The following is a 20470-nucleotide window of genomic DNA, read 5'->3' as shown; positions in this document are numbered from 1 at the left end:
CCTTGAGGCCTGAGGAATCAAATGGTAACCGTGGAAGAGGTTGGTACGGGCAAGCGTAGCCACTACATGGGTCACAATTGTAAAGTATTTCCAACTAGATTGAATTATTCTTCTCACTTTCTGGTACTAAGGGTCCGTTTGGTATCGTTTTTGTTCCACAAACGCCGTTTCGTGTTAAAAACAAAAATTTCAGTTTTTGTGTCAAAAAGCAGTTTTTAAATGAAAAAATGGTGTTTCAAAATTTTAGATTTTTATCGGGAAAGTTTTTTTTTTTTTTTTTTTGTAAAATGGAACAAAACTGGGAAGACGGAACTCCATTTTGGAGTTTCGTCCAATCTCGTTTTTTCAGTTTTTTTTTTTTTTCACTTTTTGTTCCAAAAAAACAGAAACAGACCATAAGTGCACAAAACAGAAGATTCCGTTTTTTCTTTCCAATAGAACGAAAAACTCCAAAAACGTTTTTTTAGAACGATACCAAACGGAGCCTAAGATTAATGAGGTTTGTTTAAAGTGAGGCATTTTCTTTTTGGGATTGAGTTATCTGTGCGTGAGCGTAGGAAATTCTAGAACTCCTTGAGTTTATTTCTCTCCTCCATAAAAGAGGAGTAGATATATCATTTTATAGAGGAGAAGAGAAAAAGACTTAGTGAGGCGCTAATGTATGTTATTTTTAGGAGATGCTAGTGTCTGCTATTTTCAGGATTTCAGGATTGGAAAAGAGAACGCCACCCACTCATGTTTCCCATGCCCAAACACATGGGGAAGTGGAGGTAGGCTATGAGAAGATACCTCTGTCCTCGTCTCTATCTCTACTTCACCATATGTCTAGGTGTGGGGAAGTCAAGCGTGTAGCATTCTTTCTCCCTCATTTTCCCTTTTTTTTTCAGGAAGATTCTCTGAGCTAACGAGGCAAGGTACACTAATAAATAATAATAGCATCTATATGTTTCTCTCTCCTCCTAACAGAAAATGACATTGTTGCCCTCTCATAGTTGATACAGTTTTGTTGCATCTGATTGGTGTGCTCTTCACCAATAGTAATGTAGAAATTGGGATCATCCACGTGGGGTCCATGACTCCTCATAGTTCAGAATAGGAGAGAAAATGTGTTGGTGTAGACCCACATCTCATTATATGAGAGTGTACACGCTGAATATCTGCAACCAAATCTCTTCCATAAACACATCAAGAACTATTTCTTCATCCTTTTAATTAATACATATTTTGATTCTAATCTATTCCATAAATGCAGCATAGCCATTGGATCTAAAAAATATTTCGTTAATGATATTCTCCTCAGGTCTCGCATCACTACAAATTATTGACATTTCAACAATTAGCTAACCATGATCTTTGCAAGGTCTAAGAAGGCCAATACCTCTAAACTGTAAAGAAAAAATATATTAAGGAGAGTAATTAATTTTTGTGTAGCAGGAGTCCAATCTATTGCTTAGAGTATTTGTATCCATTCACCTCTTCTTCTTTTTTTCCTTTTATACGGTCAACACGAGCAACCAAAATTACCATTACTACCTTTCTTTTTGGTAAAATTGAGGATTAAATTTTTTTATTACAATCATATGGCTTACTTAATATTGGATATTTCTCCTCAAAATTTTCATTGATTTAAACATTTTTTATGACACTTAAAAATTTAACTTTTTTTTTTCAAACTTTTGTTTTGACAAGTGTTGAAGTCTCATGTGACTGAATTTAATACCAGCTGGAAGATGATAAAAACAAGGGAAAATTACGAGATTACCCATTTTTGGATTTCTTTTTATAAAATTATTCAATTAAAGTTTCAGTTAACAAAAATACCCAAAATCAGGTTCAGATTTACAAAACTACTCTCCCAAAGTTTCATTTAACAAAAACACATAAAATCAAGTTTAGATTTACAAAATTACCCAAAATAATAATTCTCTTTCATCTTCCACATACAATCAAGTATTTTTGTTACATGAAACTTTGAGTAAGTAGTTTGTAAACCTAAACTTGATTTTGGGGTACTTTTATTAAATAAAACATTGAGTGGATAGTTTTGCAAACCTAAACCTAATTTTTGGGTATTTTTATTAATTGAAACTTTGGGTGGATAATTTTGTAAAAGAAAACTCGAAAGTTTCTTCTCCAAACTCTATCAATGCTAGTATGGCTCCCCTCAGTCAGGAGCGGTAACTTGAAACATCCTTTATATGGTAAGAAGTGATAAACATGATAATATATTAAAATTTTCAGATTGAAAAAACCAAAGTCAAAACAAGTCAAGGATGTGGACCTCAAAAATTCCACATAAATGAATAATTACAAGAAAAAGAGCCTTAAAGAGGCTTATACATTAACACATCAACTTCAACATTCATGTTCATCTTTTGTTAAAAAAAAAAAAAAAAAAAAAAAAACAAAAAAACAAAAAAACAGAACAAAAAACCTGTATTTGACTTGATATTATGATTCCAATGATGGAGGTGGGTGAGGCTATATATGGTTGGAAAGAGATGAAAAAAAATGGAAGAGAGGGAAGGAAAAGAAAGATATGGATATCAGCCTGAATCGGTTGGACCGATTGAAACGATAGGTTCAACTCGAATTTAACCTACAACCACCCCCCCCCCCAAAAAAAAACTGTATAAGTAGTAAAAAATCAGTATATTTTAGTGAGGATTTCCACAGTGCTGCATAGGACAGAGTCTGCATGCCACACCAATTAGTGATCTTCAAAGGGTGTTATTCATGTGGAGCTCACATTCTTAAAATTGATGAAATAAAAATAAGGGAAAATAGGTATGGGACCCTTATTTTTTGTGAGATGTGAAAAAAAAAATCTGCATGGACAACATGCGTGAATCTATTCCCCATCTATATCCAATCCCAATGAAAATAAAAGGGGTTTGCTTCCAGCTTGACTTGTGTTGTAATCTTTTAGCACTAAGTATAGTCATTGGTCTTCCTATATGTACATGTCCACCTCTAAAATGCGAGTCCACATCCTTTGCAGTGAGCGGTGAGATATGGCGAGCATCGGACAACTGAGAGCATTTGGGCACACGCCCCAAAGGCCACCCAGCCACTTGATGTGCACTGCACCTGTAAAATAATGCAAGAGATTGGATTGAATGTTATGACTTTATTGGTATCATATGCGTGTATATATACATAAGGTTACAAGATAAAGATCCCACTGATGAAGGGAAAATAAGGAATAAGATTAGATATGGTAATGACCCTATATATGGTAGGTGTATTGGCTAGATGAACTAATAAGGAATGAAATTACATATGGTAATGACTATGGTAGGTGAGTTGGCTAGATGAACCAATAAGGAATGAGCTTACATATGGTAATGACTCTATGGTAGGTGAGTTAGCTAGATGAACCAATAAGGAAGGGTGAGTTGTGGTGTGCGAAAAATCCATGCTCACTAGGAGATCTCAAGTTCGAGCCTCATGGCTGTTACCTACTTCACCCCCTACCTGCCAAAAAAAAAAAAGGAAGGGTGAACTAGGAGACATGTTCATGTCAGGAGAGATCATTTATATTATTATATATACATATATGAAAAACCAAACCAAATCAATCGCAGCCAAATAATGTCCCGACAAAAGATTGTTACGCCAAAAAAATTGATCACCCGGACCACAACCGACTATGGACTTGATGCTTTGGTTTTGGATTGGCCTATTACCAGCTCAAAATCAATTCAGCTAGATCAAAATCGGACCGAATCAACTAAGAGAAAAGAACTTTTCAGATCAAGGCTATGTTTGGTAGCCAAGAGAAGAAAAGAAAAGAAAAAAGAATCTAGAAAAGAAAGGAAAAGAAAAGAAATGAAATGGTGAAAAAAAAAATAAGAAAAAAGTATGTCTGTTTGGTGTTTTCTTCTGTCCGTTCTGAGAAAGGACTTTTTTTTTTTTGGTGCAAAAGAAAACTTCACATTTCCAAGGGAATTTTGAAATTCAAAAACCGAATCTTCTTTTGGATCAGGACATACTAAGCACAAAGAGAAATTCTTAAACCAATTTGTATTTTTTTCTTTTCTTTTCTTTTCTTTTCTTCTCTTGGCTACCAAACATAGTCCAAGTGAATTGCACTAGTGGCGTCTCCTTCGGCTCCTGTCAGATGAAGCTTTCCGTCGGCAAACCCCTCCTTCAGTTCTGGGTCAGGATGAATTTTTTCGTCGGCGAACCCTAGCAATTTCCTGCGAAAACCTAACTGTGGTTCATAGAACCATTCTCTATCTTGGAAAATATTTTACACAACCTCTAGTCATCTGACTCTAAAGTCTTTTGCACTCTCTAGTATGGTATTTGCCCGATCAAAATTTTAGGTATGGATGGATCAGATCGGGTATTGGTATCGGATCGAATATGGGGATGGTATTGGAGGAATCAGACAATTTTACCCTCATCAACGATTCTCTTTGCCCAATACTTCTGATGCGAGCCTGATAGCTAAATTAGGGGTGTCATTTATTGGCTCTCATCGGCTCTCCTAACTAGAAAAACTTGAGATCGATCTGGGTCATTTCTTAAATGTGTCAAGCTCAAACTTATACCAACTATGTTCTCACTGCGAAAGTCTAGCCCAATGGTCGCTTGACCGGACTGACCACCTAAGAATTCATTTTAAGGCCCATTTAGTGTTCGTTTATAGATAAAGGTCTCAATAGCCTATTTAATACCAGTCTAAGGACCGTTTAGCCTGATTAGTGATAGCTCGACTGATTAATTCTAAATGAGACCACGCCTAACCTATGAGAATAGGGGTGCATCTAGGATGGGTCGTGTTAGGGGTGGCAATTGGTCAGGCCGAGTTGGACTTGGCCACTTGAAGCCTTACATCGTTAACGTCCGTTTAAGTAAATGAGCCTATATTTTGGGGTATGGTATAATTTATAATCATGCCGATTGATGTTAGGCTTTAATCGGACTATCGTAAACAGACTACGGACCTATTTAAATCTAAAAAAAACTAATTAATAGATTACTAAAAAAAAAAAGAACTAACTAACCAATTAGTTGACATGAAATGATGAAATATCTCAACTCGGGCAATGCATGCTATGATATTATATTATCTACAAATATCATCTATAAATTATACTTGAGATGAAAGTAAAAACCTTTAATTGGATTGTGACGCCAGAGTCGCCAGACGCCAGAGTGCGGCGAGGCGGTGAGGTTTCTGATAGAGTAGGTTACCTACAAGGATCCTACCAGGAAAAAAGGTTACCCACAAGGACAAGGCAACCGGTTCTATAGGTGCAATCCTAGAGAGGAATCCCGTGATAGATGGCCAGATGTGACCAATCCTTCTATTGATATTTATCCAAAGAGAATCTGACCGTTTCAACCAAAACTGATTCGGTCTGGTTTCTAGAGACCGTTTCGCCAAACGGTTTAGAAACCGTTTCGTAAACCTATATAAACCTAAGGCAAGGAGGAAGGAGGAGTGGAGAGCTTCATTCTGCCAAGAAGAACGGAGGAGAGAACCAAAAGCTAAGTTGTCGCCATAGTTGTCGCCGTCATTATAAGTAGAGATGGAGGAGATATAGATACAGGGTCAGGGTCACCTTGTTTCCAATGTAATGGAACGATCAGCTCTTCTTCTCTCTGTGGCGCCACGAGATAGAATTAGGGCTAGTGGCTGCGGGGATCATGTCAACGAAGCCGGAGTTTCTTTTTTTTTCCTGGTAAAAAAAAAAAATCTAGCTTCGTTCTCAGGATCCCCGCAACGAAGGCAGAGTTGATCATCATCCATTACGAACCTACGAAATAAGGTGATAGGTCTGGAAATCCCTTGCGATAATGCAGTAATGGAGTTTGATGTTTGTGCCATGGAACTATTGGCTTCAGCCAGGTATGTATCTATCAATATCATCTCTTTTCCTTGATTTTTTTTTTGTTCTTTGTCATTTTTTGTGTTCCACTTCTTGTTACTCTTGGTCTAAAAATAGTTATGTATCGAAGTAGAAGTAAGAGTGTGAATTTAGAATTGAAATCGATCCAATTGAATCCAAAAAAAAAAATTGATTTGATTTTGATTTTAAAATAAGGAATCTTCCCTTAATTTGATTTGAATTCGATTTCAAAGATGTAATCATTAGGTTAAAACCGAACTGCATGAGATTATGTTCACATTGATCTTGTAATTGTAATAAAACATGCTTGTTTTTTTTTTTTTTATACGGGTGTCTGAATCTTTGGCCCAACTACTCCCTAGTGTTACTGTGATACCGTTTACATAGGACTGAGTCAATTTGAGACGAAAACATGCTTATAATAGAATAGAATTATGATAGAAAGTATGATGACAAGCGACAGTGAAAGCATACATGATCTGGTCCAATTTCCTATCTTAGGTTTTATGATTTTTTTTTGTATGCACAATTTCTGAATTTTTTAATCAAATTTCTGAGTTTTTTCAATCAAATTTCTGATCGATTAAAGTGCTGTAATTTTGTTTTTTCTTGTTAATGATGGGTATTCAAACTTTCGGCCCCAAGGATGTAAGAGAAGTCGAACTCAAAATCACATGCTTCCTGAGACAAAGATCCCTTTCAACTCTTCTACCCTCCTTGGGTTAAAAAAGTCCTGTAATCTAAAACCGAAACTAAATTGATTCGTTTCGATTCAATTTTGATTTTGAAAATATGTTTTAATTCTTGGTTTTGATTCTTGTTACTGCATTTTGTAATTTAAAATGATCGAATAACTCGTTACCAAAAAAATGATCAAATAACTGCTGCATTTTATATTTTAAAATTACCGAATAACTGTAGCTGAAACGATTGATACCTTAGTATAAGCTTCAATTTTTAATCATATGAAACTTATGGAAACAAGTAATATTTTTGTTTGAGTTCGGAAAGAACTATGCAGATCTATTTTATACTTTGATTTCTTTTATTATTTTTCCTTGTACTCAAGGGTCGTACAATATAAGATTTAAATTTTTTTTTTTTTTTTCTAATGAAAAATATCTACACCCTCGGCCTGATTAGTCAGGTGGATCACATGCTGACCCATGAGAGTGGTTCCAAGGAGATAAGAGGAGTCTAACTTATAACAACACGTTTCTTAAGGGAAAAACCCCTTGTCAATTCGGCTACCCCTTAGACTTCTTCAAGTAATTTCTAAAAACTAAATACATTTTTGTTTGAAAACAACCTAGATCATATCTTCTTATACTTCTTTTTATATTATTGCTTATATTGGCTGCTATGATCTTACCTGGTTTGTATTCCTCAAAAAATATTTTCATTTTTTTTCCCTACCTTCAGTGAATTGAAAGATGAAAGGGTTTTGATCATAACCTCCCCCTTACATGTGATCACTTGAATTTATTGTGGGATAATTTCCAAGGGTTGGTAAGAACTCTATGATTCGAAGGGTTTTTTGGTAATATGTACTTATATTCGTTTTCTTACTATATATTTGTAATGAGATGGTTTTATCTGTAATCAGAGAGAGGCGATGTGATGACGAGCGGTTGTAAGTTGTAACCCTATTCATTATTAATAGTGAAATAGGTCTAATTTCATCATGGATGTAGAAAATCTTATCAAACCACATAAATATTTTGCGTTGTGTGATTCTTTGTTTATGATTTTCATTATTTTTCTTCATCATTGTTTATTTTCATTTAGTAAAATACAGTAAAATAAAATTATGGGAAAAAGTTTGCGACCCCTTGCATGTGTATACGCTTAGATATAGGCAGGCGGTAAAAAGACCATTCTAGCCCCACCCATGCATTGAAGATGCCTCCACGGGGTCTTATTGGTCTGTGCGCTGCTGCAATGGCTGTGGAAGTGGGTAGCGTTTTCTTTCCCTAAAGTTAAATATCATTTGGGCAAGGGAATGGTAACTGATCACGCGACTATTTGCCAACAATTAGGCCAATGGAAGAACGTACATGGGTGCAGGGCTCATTTCACATAAACATGTGAAAAAGTACAGGGAACAAGATCGATTATGATTCTTTTTCTAATATAAATCATAGAAGGATACTACATTACTTTTATATAGCTAGGACATTTAGGCAGGAATTTGATGCCCAAAGTATTCAGATTCCTGTCTTGAAAAATTCCTATTTCAATTAGGCCAAAACAACCACCAGAATTGATTCAAATTTTGAGCAATTCTTCTTCAACAACCACGGTTTCTGGTTTTTGGGTTATTCAAGTTTGGACAAGCTTAAATTTTTCTGCCAAGCTGATTCGAATATCAAACACAGCTTAAGTACACTTATTTATTCTTATTTTTTACAACAAACATTTAAAACACTACAATAAAGGTTGTTTACTATGATAGTATGATACAAAGTTGGAGAGGGACATTAGAGGATTAAAATCATGGCAGGCACGGCTTTACCCATGCATGCACTACTTTTGAATTGAATTAATACTGCGAAGGAGAACATTTTGAGCCATTGGAACACATACGCAGTGGGGTGCATGTTTGGACCCTCTCAGCCTTCTGATGTTGGGTTGACTGCCCACTCCAGGGTGTTGAAGAGGAACCGGATCCCTATTTTGATGATCCTATTGTAAGCCTGAGGTGGGTGTCCATTTGTTGGAGCCGGATGAGTGTGGATCAGGTTCTTGTATTAGAACTATTTTCGTACGATTTGATCCACACAGATGGAATCCATCCAAAGAAAAACCAGAACCCTATTTTGATGATCCTGTTGTAAGCCATGAGGCCCGTGCCCATGTGTTGGAGCCGGATGAGTGTCGATCAGGTTCTGATATTAGAACTATTTTCGTATGATTTGATCCACACAGATGGAATCCACCATAGGTTTTTTCCTTAGATGGATTCCATCTATGTAATCCTGTACGATCCGCACTTGGACTGGATCCTTATTTTGATTCAGGTTGGGTTGATGCTTAGATATTGTTAATCAATATCCTCAGCCGACTAAAATATCTGCGGGGATAGCTCAGTTGGGAGAGCGTCAGACTGAAGATCTGAAGGTCGCGTGTTCGATCCACGCTCACCGCATTTTTTTTCCCCAATTTGATCACAAATGTGATTCATTTTCTACCAATAATCCTTACAAGAACAGCTTCCTTCCTTAAAAGTATGGAAGCGGGATCGATCTCTTACAATAATTTCTCTACCATAAACTCTACAAATTGCCTTAATTGCTGAATGACAATCTTCACATGTCCTCAGGTTCTTCACGATCCTGATAGGATTCCTTGCTTCAGTCTTCATCAGACCAAAAGCAATGGCCAGCTTCTCACTATGCCAAGACACTGCCTGTTCTTTCTCTTCCTCAAGTAAATCAAATGAAACTTTCCTTGCATTAGCAACATAGCCTCCTTCCATGGCTGCCCTTCTCAACATTTCTCTCAACTTACAATGTATCTCCACAATTTGAGGATGTAGCTGATCATCAATGCGAAATTCATGAACAATACCACAAACCTCAATCCAACTAAAACCAGGGCTAGTTTCCTTCTTCCCTCTTTCAATCATCACCTTCCTCACTCCAACAACACTTTCCCATTGACCAAGAGAAGCATACAAATTTGAAAGCAGGACATGACCTCCACTATTACTAATATGGTCTAGTTGGGCAATGTGATCCATAATCTGTTCCCCAAGACAAACATCACCATGGACTCTACAAGCACTTAATAGAGCCCTCCAAATAACAACATCAGGCTTCATGGGCATACTCTTCGCGATTTCAAACGCCCGCTCCAAGTGCCCTGCTCGGCCAAGAAGGTCAATTAAACAGCCATAATGCTCAATCGTTGGTGAAATTCCCCACAAGCTTTCCATGTTGTGGAAGGTCAATAAGCCCTCATCCACTAGTCCTGAGTGGCTACAGCCATTTAAAACACCCACAAGTGTGACATTATTGGGTTTAAGGCCTTCATCTACCATTTGAGAGAAAACCTGAAGGGCATCCTTGCCAAGTCCATGTATCGATAACCCTGTGATCATACTAGTCCAAGTGAGCACATTTCTATCAGATGCTGCATTAAAAGCTTGAGTAGCACATCCTATTCTCCCACATTTTGCGTACATATCAATGAGAGCTGTTGAAATGTTTGAACTCTTCCGGACTCGAGTCCTGTCGATATAAGCATGAATCCACTCCCCCTGATCTAAGGCTCCAATATGAGCACAAGCTGATAAAACGCAGACAAGAACCATCTCGTTGGGCTTCACCTTATCATCACAAAACATGTCATGGAAACATCGAAGTGCAGCAGTATACCTTCCACCACTGACATACCCAGCAATCATAACGGCCCAAGAAACATTATTCCGTTCAGGCATTTCGCTAAACAATTCACTAGCGGTACCCATCTCCCCAAGCTTTATATACCCACCCAAAAGGCTAGTCCAAGTGAAAACATCTCTGTGAAGCATTTCATCGAACAACTTCTGAGAATCGTTCATTTTTACAAACACTGAATACATGTTTACCAACGAATTACCCACAAAGATATCAGATTCAAACCCACTTTTTATCACCTGCCCATGAATGATTTCACCATAAACTATCAAATTTTGATGCGAACAAGACGTGATCACAAAGGTGAATGTATAGTTATCGGGGACAACAGCCTTGGATGCGTCCAGCACGAGCATCCGATGGAAGAGATGAAGCGATTCTTGGGAACTGGGTATTTTGGAGTAGGCTCGGATCATGAGATTCCATAGGAGAATGGGTGGTGAAGGACATGGATAATGATCAAATAAGAAACGTGCGTAACAGAGATTTTCTGAGGATACATAAGAACGGATAAGAGCAGCAACTAGAGAAGAGTCTTGAGAGAAGGCCTGGGTAATGATTTGGGCGTGTGTTTGGTTGAGTTGATTAAGCGTTGGGCAGTGCTTAAGTAGTTGAAAGAGTGTTGATCGATTTGGGTACAGAAAGGGAATCGGGTTGGATGGTTTGAAGAAGATAGGAATGCTAGTGGATGAACAGAAGAGAAGAACTGAAACATTTAAAGGTCTAAAATTTCCTGCAAGAAGTACAGTTCTGAATCCAAAGATTATTTGCATCTGTGTTGGGTTTTTCCACCCACCACAAGAGAAGGATCTCGTTAGATACTTAGTTGAAGCCTGAAGGACAAGGCATCGACGGAATTTGTTCCGTACAGCGACGCTTACTTCTGCAACTTATGAGTAATTAAAAAATTGGATCGTTCGAATCGGTTATTTCAGATAGGAATTGGCCATGATCCCGTATTCAGCCGATTCCACTGATTCTGCCTAGTTTATCGGTCGATTTGGATCGGAATCGGGGACGGACTGATTCATCCGCCACACTATGGCTTGTGAAATGATGACGTGATTAACAACAACAACAAACACAGTTTTATCCCAATTAAATGGACCGATTACATGAATATGTGTAAAACGAAAATAAAAATTAGATGTCAGAACAAAATTGGAGAAAAGAAAGGAAGAGGAAAGAGACGCACCGGAATATCTAAGCTAAATGGGAGTCGGCTACATGGTGATAGAGATAGGCCACCTCACCGTAACAACTTGCCACCTCAGCACAACAATCTTGTAACAAATCTGTAACAAATCACGTGATGTCAAGTTGAGCCTTGAATCGGTTATTGGCTACTTGCCTGTCATGTATATATATATGTGCATAACTCAAAACAGTTATAGTAAATGAAAACATATTCTCTTCTGTTTCTTTGGAAAGTTCTCTCATGCTTTCGACTGCGAATACTACGACTTGTGCGTACAATGCTAATGTTGCTTTTGCTGGTGCTTATCCCCGTAACCATGGTTCATGCTTCTCTGGTTCAAGATCATCTTGATCTCGGTACGATCAGGGATACAACAATGGTCGTGGATACAATACTGGCCGTGGTTCCAACTATAGCCGTAATCAAGGCTACCAGAACCAAAATTACAATCCTGAGTCCTACCGTAGCAACAACGATGGTGCACGACCACATCAGAACACTAGCTCTAACAATGGTTTTGCAAGTGAGTGCCCATCTTCTCCATCTTTTACCAACCAGCCACGTGACTGCTGCCAAATATGCAACATGAATGGACACATTGCCTCTTCTTGCCCACAGAGGTTCAACCATTCTTTCCTTGGTATCTCTTCTTCCTCTACTTCTGCTTTTTCTTTTTGGCTACTTGACTCTGGATCTAACAACCACTTTACAAAAGATCTTGGTAATCTGACAATAAGCACCCCGTACTCTGGCTCGGATCAAATCATTGTTGGTAATGGCCAAGGTTTGCCGATCTCTCATTCTGGTTCTTCTCAATTTGTTTCTCCTAAATGTATCTTTAATGCATCTAATATTCTGTATGTTCCTTCCATACATTGTAATCTTCTTTCTTTGCATCGGTTTGCTTCAGAAAATCAAGTTTTCTTTGAATTTCACTTTGATTCTTTTCTGATCAAGGATTCTCAATGCGAGAGATCCTATATCACAGCCCGAGTAACAACAGGTTATACTCCATGACACTATCCACCCACTGTTCCACATCTTTAGTTGCATTGACCAGCGTTCGTGCTCCGACGATAGACTGGCACAATCGCCTCGGACATCCATCATCAAAAGTGGTTAGCACTATCATTCGACAGTTCTGTCTTCCTATTTCTAATAAAACCAGTACTCACTGTGAGGCTTGTAATATTTCAAAGAGCCATCGGCTCCCATTTCAGTTGTCAACCTCTGTCAGCTCTTCCCCTTTAGAACTAATTCACTGTGACTTGTGGGGTGCAACCCCCATTGTTTCCCATGATGGATTTCAATACTATATTTTGTTCATTGAGGATTTTAATAGATATAGTTGGTTGTATCCCTATCTTTCAAATTTGATGTACTTACTGTTTTCACCTCCTTTAAACTCCATGTTGAAAATTACTTTGACTATAAAATAAAATCCTTGGAAGCTGATGGTGGAGGTTTTAAAACCACACCTGACTACACATTTCTTTGGACCTTCGGTTGCTTATGTTACCCATGGTTGAGACCATATTCTTGAAATAAGCTTGAACCCCATTCAAAGCCGTGCATTTTTCTGGGTTATTCACTTCTCCACAAGGGCTATAAGTGCTTTGATTCTACCCACAATAAGATGTATATCCCACGCCATGTCACGTTTGAAGAATCTATTTTTCCCTACTCCTCTGTTTCATCGGTCTCTTCTTAATCTTCTGTTGATGTGGATCCTTGGTACCATACTCCTCCACTTGTGGTTTTGCCTTGTACATGTGAGTCTCCACCATTTTCAGCCCATGGGCCTTCACAATCCACTACTCTTCAGGTTGAGGAACACAATAACATGGGCCCATATGTAAACACTATTCCACCTCGTGAGGACCCTCATGACATGGGCCCATCTATTAATCCTTTGGAACCCGTTTCAACCCATTTACCTGCCTCTGTTCCTAACTCTATTAATTTACCACGTTCGTTTCCCGAGTCTGATTTACCAGTTCATGTTGAACTCGTTTCGAATCGTCCTCATCACATGGTAACTTGATCACGGACTGGTGCCTTACCTCCTCCATCACGGTTGAATTTAATGACAACAAAACATCGTCTTCCCGATTGTGTTGAGCCAACTTGCTACTCTCAAGCAGGTAAGCTGGCACCATGGCGGACAACCATGCAAGAAGAATTAAATGCACTTCTTCACGATAAAAAGAATTAAATGCACTTCTTCACGATAAAAAGAATTAAATGCACTTCTTCACAATAAAACTTGGACCCTGATACCACCCACTTCTTCACAAAATATAGTCAGTTGCAAGTGGGTGTTTCGGATAAAAAGATGAACTGATGGAACTGTTGAGCGCTACAAAGCGCGATTAGTGGCCAAGGGCTTCCATCAACGACCCGGTTTGGATTTCAATGATACTTTTAGTCCCGTAATCAAATCTGCTACAATACGGGTTGTTCTTTCCCTTGCTGTTACAAATGGTTAGCCATTGCGACAACTTGAAGTCCAAAATGCATTTCTTCATGGAATAACTCAAACATAACAATCTTGTAACAAATTTGTAACAAACCACGTGATGTCAACTTGAGTCTTGAATCAATTATTGGTTCTTTGCCTATCATGTATACATATATGTGTATAACTCAAACAGTTATAGTACATGAAAACATATTCTCTTCACATGGATCATTGCTTTTTTTAACCTGTATATTAACTAGGACCGGGGAATCCCCTAAAATTTTATTAAATAAGAGAAACAAAATAATGAAGAAACAAATGGGGGACATAGCCCACCTTACTCCAACCCATGAGATACAAATTACTCTGACACTCGCAAAACCCAAAAGGAAAACTTGCAAAAGAGGAAAGATTACATTCTAAAGATGGATTTTTGCTCTTTAATCGGTTATATTTGAGGTCATATTTAGGACAAAATCAAGACAATGCATGTTATTTCTCACTACTTCTCCTATGATTAAATTATGTGATTATTCTAACCAATGGGTCTTTGATTCACTAATTTGGGGATAGCTCAGTAGCAGGAAACTAGGCAATTAGACTCTAGCATAAGTCTAGGGAAGGTCATTGGTTCAACCATAGTACTCCCCCTTTACCTTTATAAAAAAAAAATAAATAAATAATAGTTATAGTATTGCAATAAGTGTGGCCTAGTGGACCCCCTTGTAGGTCCCTTATGAGTCCCTTGTTTGGCCCCCTTGTGGGTCTTTATGTGGCACATTAGTGGGTCTTGCATGGCCTAATAGCTCCTGAAGTAAATGTAAAAATAAGAAAAAGAAGAAGAAAAAAATTAATAATAATAAATTCAAAGTCTAATTCAATCAAAGACCCGTCATCGTATTAACATTGTGCATTTATGTACATTTACAATACTCCAACCACTATTATGCACTTTTCCACAATCTCAATTCTCAAACCTCTATTCTTTTCATTTTTATCGTCAAAAAAAAAAAAAAGAGAAGCTACAAAGAATAGTATTGTTAATACAGCATATTAACATTGTCAACTAACAAATCCTTATATGGGAACCTTGTGGTGTATCCATCTACAAGATTTTAAACTCAAAAGATCTGGCTCGTGACAAATATTTATGTTTTTACAAGATAACCAAGGTGGGTCATTCTAATAAGTTCTATCCTTAAAATTTGTTTGAAAGCATAAGTTCCATGATAAACACGAAATTAAACCTTGGAAACACAAAGTGAAAAACCTCAGATATGATGATCCAAATTCCGTATGATTAAAGTAATTAAGTGACTAGATTTATCATCCAAATCTCCTCCAAAAGAATGTACCCGCACAAGAAGTTGCCTTGACCAAGAGAACAGTAATAGAAGCCTGAAAGACACCCATTGTCTCAAAAGGAAGACCTCTTATGAACTGAAGAGGCCAAAAAAATTTAGTTTAATTAAAGCACCTATGAGAAATTACTGTGAATGAAGAAATGGTTCACAAATTCCACATTCACCAGACATACTTGAATTCTGGTATACTACTTTTTTATTGGTGATTGGCTCAAGAATATATTCACCATATTTTGCTTTATTCTTTGTAACCGTGATTTAGATTTGAGATCGGGGATAAGTTATTGATCAACAAAATGTTATGATTGAGAAGATGAGACGACAAAAAATACATCAAATAAATAGTGAGCCTATATGTTTAAGATCATGGATAGAAGAATAAAGTTGTATTCGGTATGATTTTGGAATGCATTATCAAACACAGCAGAAATTATTGAGAGCGAAGTTGACAAATATTTATTGCATTAATAATTAGCACATATGACTATTATTAAGAGATAATATTGTCTCAAGGTTTACAAGATGGAATTATCAACCATCTTCAACTCTTATTTCTCAGTCTCCAGTCTCCACCATCTAGCCATCATTATTTATCTTCTCATCAGAATTGTTCTTAACCTCTGAGTTCTCATTGATCATCCTAGCAGAACTAGAGCCCATGCTCCAATGCCTTCCCTCCTTCTCCTTCTTCTCCTTCTGCCTCTCCCTTTTCCTCCTATTTTTAAACCAATCTCTAACTTTAATTTCATCAGTTTTTCTTTCATAGATGTTGAGGATGTTCACAAGTTGCATAACCTGTTCAGCTGTTGGAAACTTATGATTACCATAAGCATTGAGCAAAATTTGTTTTTGTTCTTTAGTAGGGAACCATCGAGGCTGAGGAGTCTTGTTTTCATTTTTCAGTACCAAAGAGCTAATGGCCAGATTGTCGCAGTCATAATTGCTGATTTTCGGTTCATACTCAGATGCTGCATCTGTACATAAAATTTGATCACTGCCAAGAAACTAGTTTGGAGCATTATATAACACTAGAAATATTTTTCTATAACAAAGAAAGCTCTTGTAATAAGTATTACAATAGGACCTTTTACTGGCTAAAAATCATTGGAGATCAAATTGATAATCAATATAAGAGATATCAGAACTAAGCATTATCTATATTTTTCATAAGAAATCCAACCCCACTTCATGGTTCCTACAAAATCAAATAAAGAAAACAGTCTACAATTTCAACATAAAATACTCTTGCATCTCTCTCTCTCTCTCTCTAAAGCATTCCACTGCAGTTAGGATCACTAAAAATCATTTTGAATTTTTCCACATTAGTCAGATGGTGATAGAAAGCTTATATTTTTGGTAGGATCTACAAACATGTTGACCATATGGTAACATAAAAAGCAAGAAGAATAGTTTAGGAATTCTACAATGAATTTTTGGAATTTAATTAAGAGGTGTAGGTCTCACTAGCTCAGGCTTTACCCACTTCCTTCTTTGCCAGAAGGGGGAGGCGGGTTTGGCAAGAGAAATAAAGGAATTAAATAAAAGTCATAATAAAATTCCTATTCGGCATATTAATTACTTTGGGTAACATTATCATTTTTTCTTGGGCACAACAAATCATCACTTCTAGTCGTTTTGTTTTGTTTTGTTTGTTATTTTTGGATGAAAAAGCATTATTGAATCACACGAACTTTGCACCAGACACAGGGGATGAAATGATCACATCACCTCCACTATTTGGATGTTTAGGCACATACTCTTTTTTTGCTCCATATTGCTCCAAGGGTTTACACAACCAAATAATAATATTTTCTTATTTATTATTATTATATATTTTTTTTTATGGAGGACAAAGGTGTGGCAACATGACTAACCCCTCTAAATCATCTCTCCCCCACCCAAAAAAAAAAATAAAATAATAATAATAAAATAAATAAAATAAAAGTAACAATGCTTTTTTTTTTTTTCTTTGTTAAGTATAACAATGTATTGGTATCAAATCGGCCATTGATTCGTATTGATATGGATCATGATCGATATCAATGCGTATCGTTAGTATCGGCTAAATTTAAGATTTAATCGATACAATCTATTACATATATGTATCATATTTGTACTGACATGATGGATACTATGCGCTAAAACTAGTTGTTAGTGTCATTTATCTTATTTTCTCTATAAAAATAATAAACATGATAATTTATGGATTTGGCTCTTCCGTGGCGCAACACAATGTCTGTTGCGTATCCAACGCCTAGAAATGTCTTGATCTGTGTGCAACCTCCTTGGACTCTATGCCAAGGCGTTTTTTACCGTTGGATGCACGTCAGACACTATGTTGTACCACAAAAGAGCTCAATCAATAATTTATACATCACAAAAGATGATAAAATATTGTGTTACTTTCACTACCCATAAAAAATTATAAATTTGATTGACAATAACTAATAATACATAAGAACCAGAAGCAATTGACATCAAAATAGTTCTTCATAAAAAAATCAACAATAAAACATCTAAGGGAATAGAAGAACTTTACCAAAATCAAACCACTCCATGAAACTCAATCGACTTCAAAAATTTTCTTCTCCAAAAGAGAGAACTCTAAGCCAAGTTAAGTCGGTTTTTACAAAAAAAAGTTAAGTCGGTTTTTATAAAAAAAGACGAGAAAGAGATAGACACAAAGGTGCAGACGTGGGAGTCAAAATAACATTCCTGATCAGGAAACTTACTTGTTGAATCAATTTCCCCTTTTACTGGTATGAACAATAAGCATTTATGACTAACACGAGATGTTCTAATGATACTCCTCTCACATTTAGCTAATGCTTATCACAATTGAATTGGAATAAGTTAGTTCAATCCATCATCAACGCCAATGATCATTCTTCAAGACTCTGTGGATTCAATTCCACATGCACTCTCAAGTCTCAACAATGGATAAGATCTTTTCTTCAAAATTTCACATCTTAATTCATGCATACACTACCTTGTACTGGTAATATCCCTTTCATATGAAAATGGAAGTTCTACACATATGGTACAAGAGTTTCCACCAAAGAGTGATGGTACACATGTTAATGTGCACCTTTTTTATATGTATATAATTGTGTGAGTTCATTACAATTTATTGAAGATTCCAAACTGATTAAGGTTGCCAATTTAGAATCGAAAACCAGCCCTTCATACCAAATCAAATCAAACGAAAAAAAATCCAATTTGGTTTTGGTTTTGGAAATTATAATTCCATTTCAGTTTTATTTAGTTTCGGTTTTAAGCAAAAAAACAATGGTTTCATTCAGAATGAAGTGTAATTCATATAAACTGAATCTAAATCATAGTAAACCATAAAAGGCTAAACGTAAGTTCTAAGATTTTAGTTTTCACTTTGTCTCTTTTGATTTTGCCCGACTCTCTTTTCTTTTCTGTTGTTCCACACTTCTGCTCATTTCTTCTTTCGTGTCTTGCTTCTTCAAAGCCAGTACAAACAAGGGTGTCAAAACCAAGCCAAAATCATTTACAAAATTGGAACCAGCTGTTTACACCAGAACAGTTTCACGGTTTGATAAATAATTCAGTTTTGGTTTTAAAAAAAGTTGTGTAAACTGATTAAATTTGATTTAAATATTAAACAAATAATACGCTCCCAGATCTTCAACGTCCACATGGCCCATCCCTACATTGGTGAAATTGTTTATGCTTTATATAGAAGTAATCATTCAAAATTCAAAAAGATGGAGTAAGTCTATATCAAATAATTATTTATACATTTTTTTATGAGAGCAGGTTTATATTCAATAACTGATTATGTCTTTTTTTTTTTTTTTTTTTCCCTACGAGAATTGGTTTTTGAATGCATCATTTTATATGAATCCGTTTAGGAACTTTTTAATAAATGGTTTGATTTTTTTACACGCTGTGAGCCGAATTGAACAATTTAACCGAACCACACAGTTTAACACCCATAGTTACAAAACAATCCAAATACTCATAAAAAAAAATTTACAAATAGAATGAAATTGAGTATCCAAAAAAAAAAAAGAAAAAAAAAAAACCAAAAATTTTGCTTTGAGATTAAAGAAATTATTCGATTTTGATTTGTACATATGGCATCACAAATTGAAACAAAAGCCAAACCCATAAACCATAACCTAACTGATTAACACCCCCAAACTTGACAAACGAAAACATTAATACTCTCTTTGGTTTGATTTCTATTTGTATTTATTTGACTTATTTCTATTTTTTGCAAGTGTTTGGTATAATTTATAATACTTATTTCTATTTATAATAAATTAGAATAAATCACAAATCACAAATTACTCTCAAGCTATTTGTGATTTGTGGCAATTAACCATTTATGTTGATTTTTGCTACCTTAAATGAGCATGTGTGTTAAACTACTCAAAATCAATGGTAAATAGGTAACTTCAGTTTTCCGATAAAAAACCCCAAATCCTATTATCTCTCTCGCTCGAAGCTCGAAGCTCAAAGCTGAAGGTGAAAACGAAAACCTACTTTCTCATTATATAATATATTTTATAAATAGTAACAAAAAATACTATTTGTGGTCTATAATTTATTGTCACAAATAATTTCTAAATAATAGTCAATAAATACAAATAGAAATCATACCAAAGAGAGACTAAACTAGGTGTATGCCTGTTGGTTGGGCTAGAGAAGTGGCCGAAGCCCAACCCAAAGGTAAGCCCATCAGTTTTCAAGTAAACAGTTTTGTCGGACGTCCTGAAGAACTAACCCTTCTCTGCCTCTTCCTAGCAAACTCTGGAAATAGGTTTGAATCTTCATTTTGATCTCTTTCAGAGTTCACAATCTGGAACATTGGTTTTCGGCAAACCGTTGTGTTTAAGAAAAAACCATACTCGGACCCACATCATCAAGGCCTGCAGTGGTTGATCTTGTTGTCTGGTTGGCCGTCAGTCCGATGGTTGAAACTGGAAATTTCCTTCTCAAAACCATCTTCTTATCAGCCGTTTTGGTTGAAGATCCAATGACCTGACCATGGTCTTATTCTCCACTCCGACAGCCTATTAAAATTCCTAGTGCTGCCTTGAAGGTGCCTTGTTTCAAGGGTTTTCCTAGCCTTGAGCCCTTGAACCACTCACAAAGATTTAGACCCATAAAAAAAAAGAGAGGCAAGAGATCGCTGCCTGGTTGTGTGG

At 36.4% G+C, this 20470-nt stretch overlaps 2 protein-coding genes and 1 non-coding gene across 3 annotated transcripts; 1 reads left to right on the top strand and 2 right to left on the bottom strand.

Annotated features, from left to right (window-relative positions):
* The first annotated feature begins 8939 nt into the window (after positions 1-8939).
* Positions 8940-9012, top strand: TRNAF-GAA. Its single transcript has one exon. It is a non-coding gene; the product is annotated as a tRNA-Phe (tRNA).
* Positions 9013-9051: 39 nt separating this feature from the next.
* On the bottom strand, positions 9052-10680 carry LOC122074360 (pentatricopeptide repeat-containing protein At5g66520-like). The gene has a single exon (XM_042639184.1). The coding sequence runs from the start codon at positions 10678-10680 to the stop codon at positions 9052-9054; it is 1629 nt and encodes a 542-aa protein (XP_042495118.1).
* Positions 10681-15863: 5183 nt separating this feature from the next.
* On the bottom strand, positions 15864-20267 carry LOC122074359 (WUSCHEL-related homeobox 1-like). Its single transcript, XM_042639183.1, has 2 exons — positions 20171-20267; positions 15864-16261 (listed from the first exon to the last, which is right to left on the bottom strand). Exons 1-2 carry the CDS (start codon positions 20265-20267, stop codon positions 15864-15866), a joined length of 495 nt encoding a protein of 164 aa, XP_042495117.1.
* Positions 20268-20470: the final 203 nt, after the last annotated feature.

This window comes from Macadamia integrifolia, chromosome 3 (genome assembly GCF_013358625.1).
Source record: "Macadamia integrifolia cultivar HAES 741 chromosome 3, SCU_Mint_v3, whole genome shotgun sequence".
NCBI lineage: Eukaryota > Viridiplantae > Streptophyta > Magnoliopsida > Proteales > Proteaceae > Macadamia > Macadamia integrifolia.
Note: the sequence above shows the minus strand (reverse complement) of the source record. Positions and strands in the feature narration are given on the sequence as shown.

Excerpts from the sequence above, each read along its gene's own strand:
- LOC122074360 (XM_042639184.1), bottom strand. The coding sequence starts at position 10,680 with ATGATCCGAGCCTACTCCAAAATACCCAGTTCCCAAGAATCGCTTCAT.
- LOC122074359 (XM_042639183.1), bottom strand. The coding sequence starts at position 20,267 with ATGGTTTTGAGAAGGAAATTTCCAGTTTCAACCATCGGACTGACGGCC. Across the intron at positions 16,262-20,170 it reads CCTTGATGATGTGGGTCCGA|ATGCAGCATCTGAGTATGAA; the intron begins GTATGGTTTTTT and ends TTTTATGTACAG.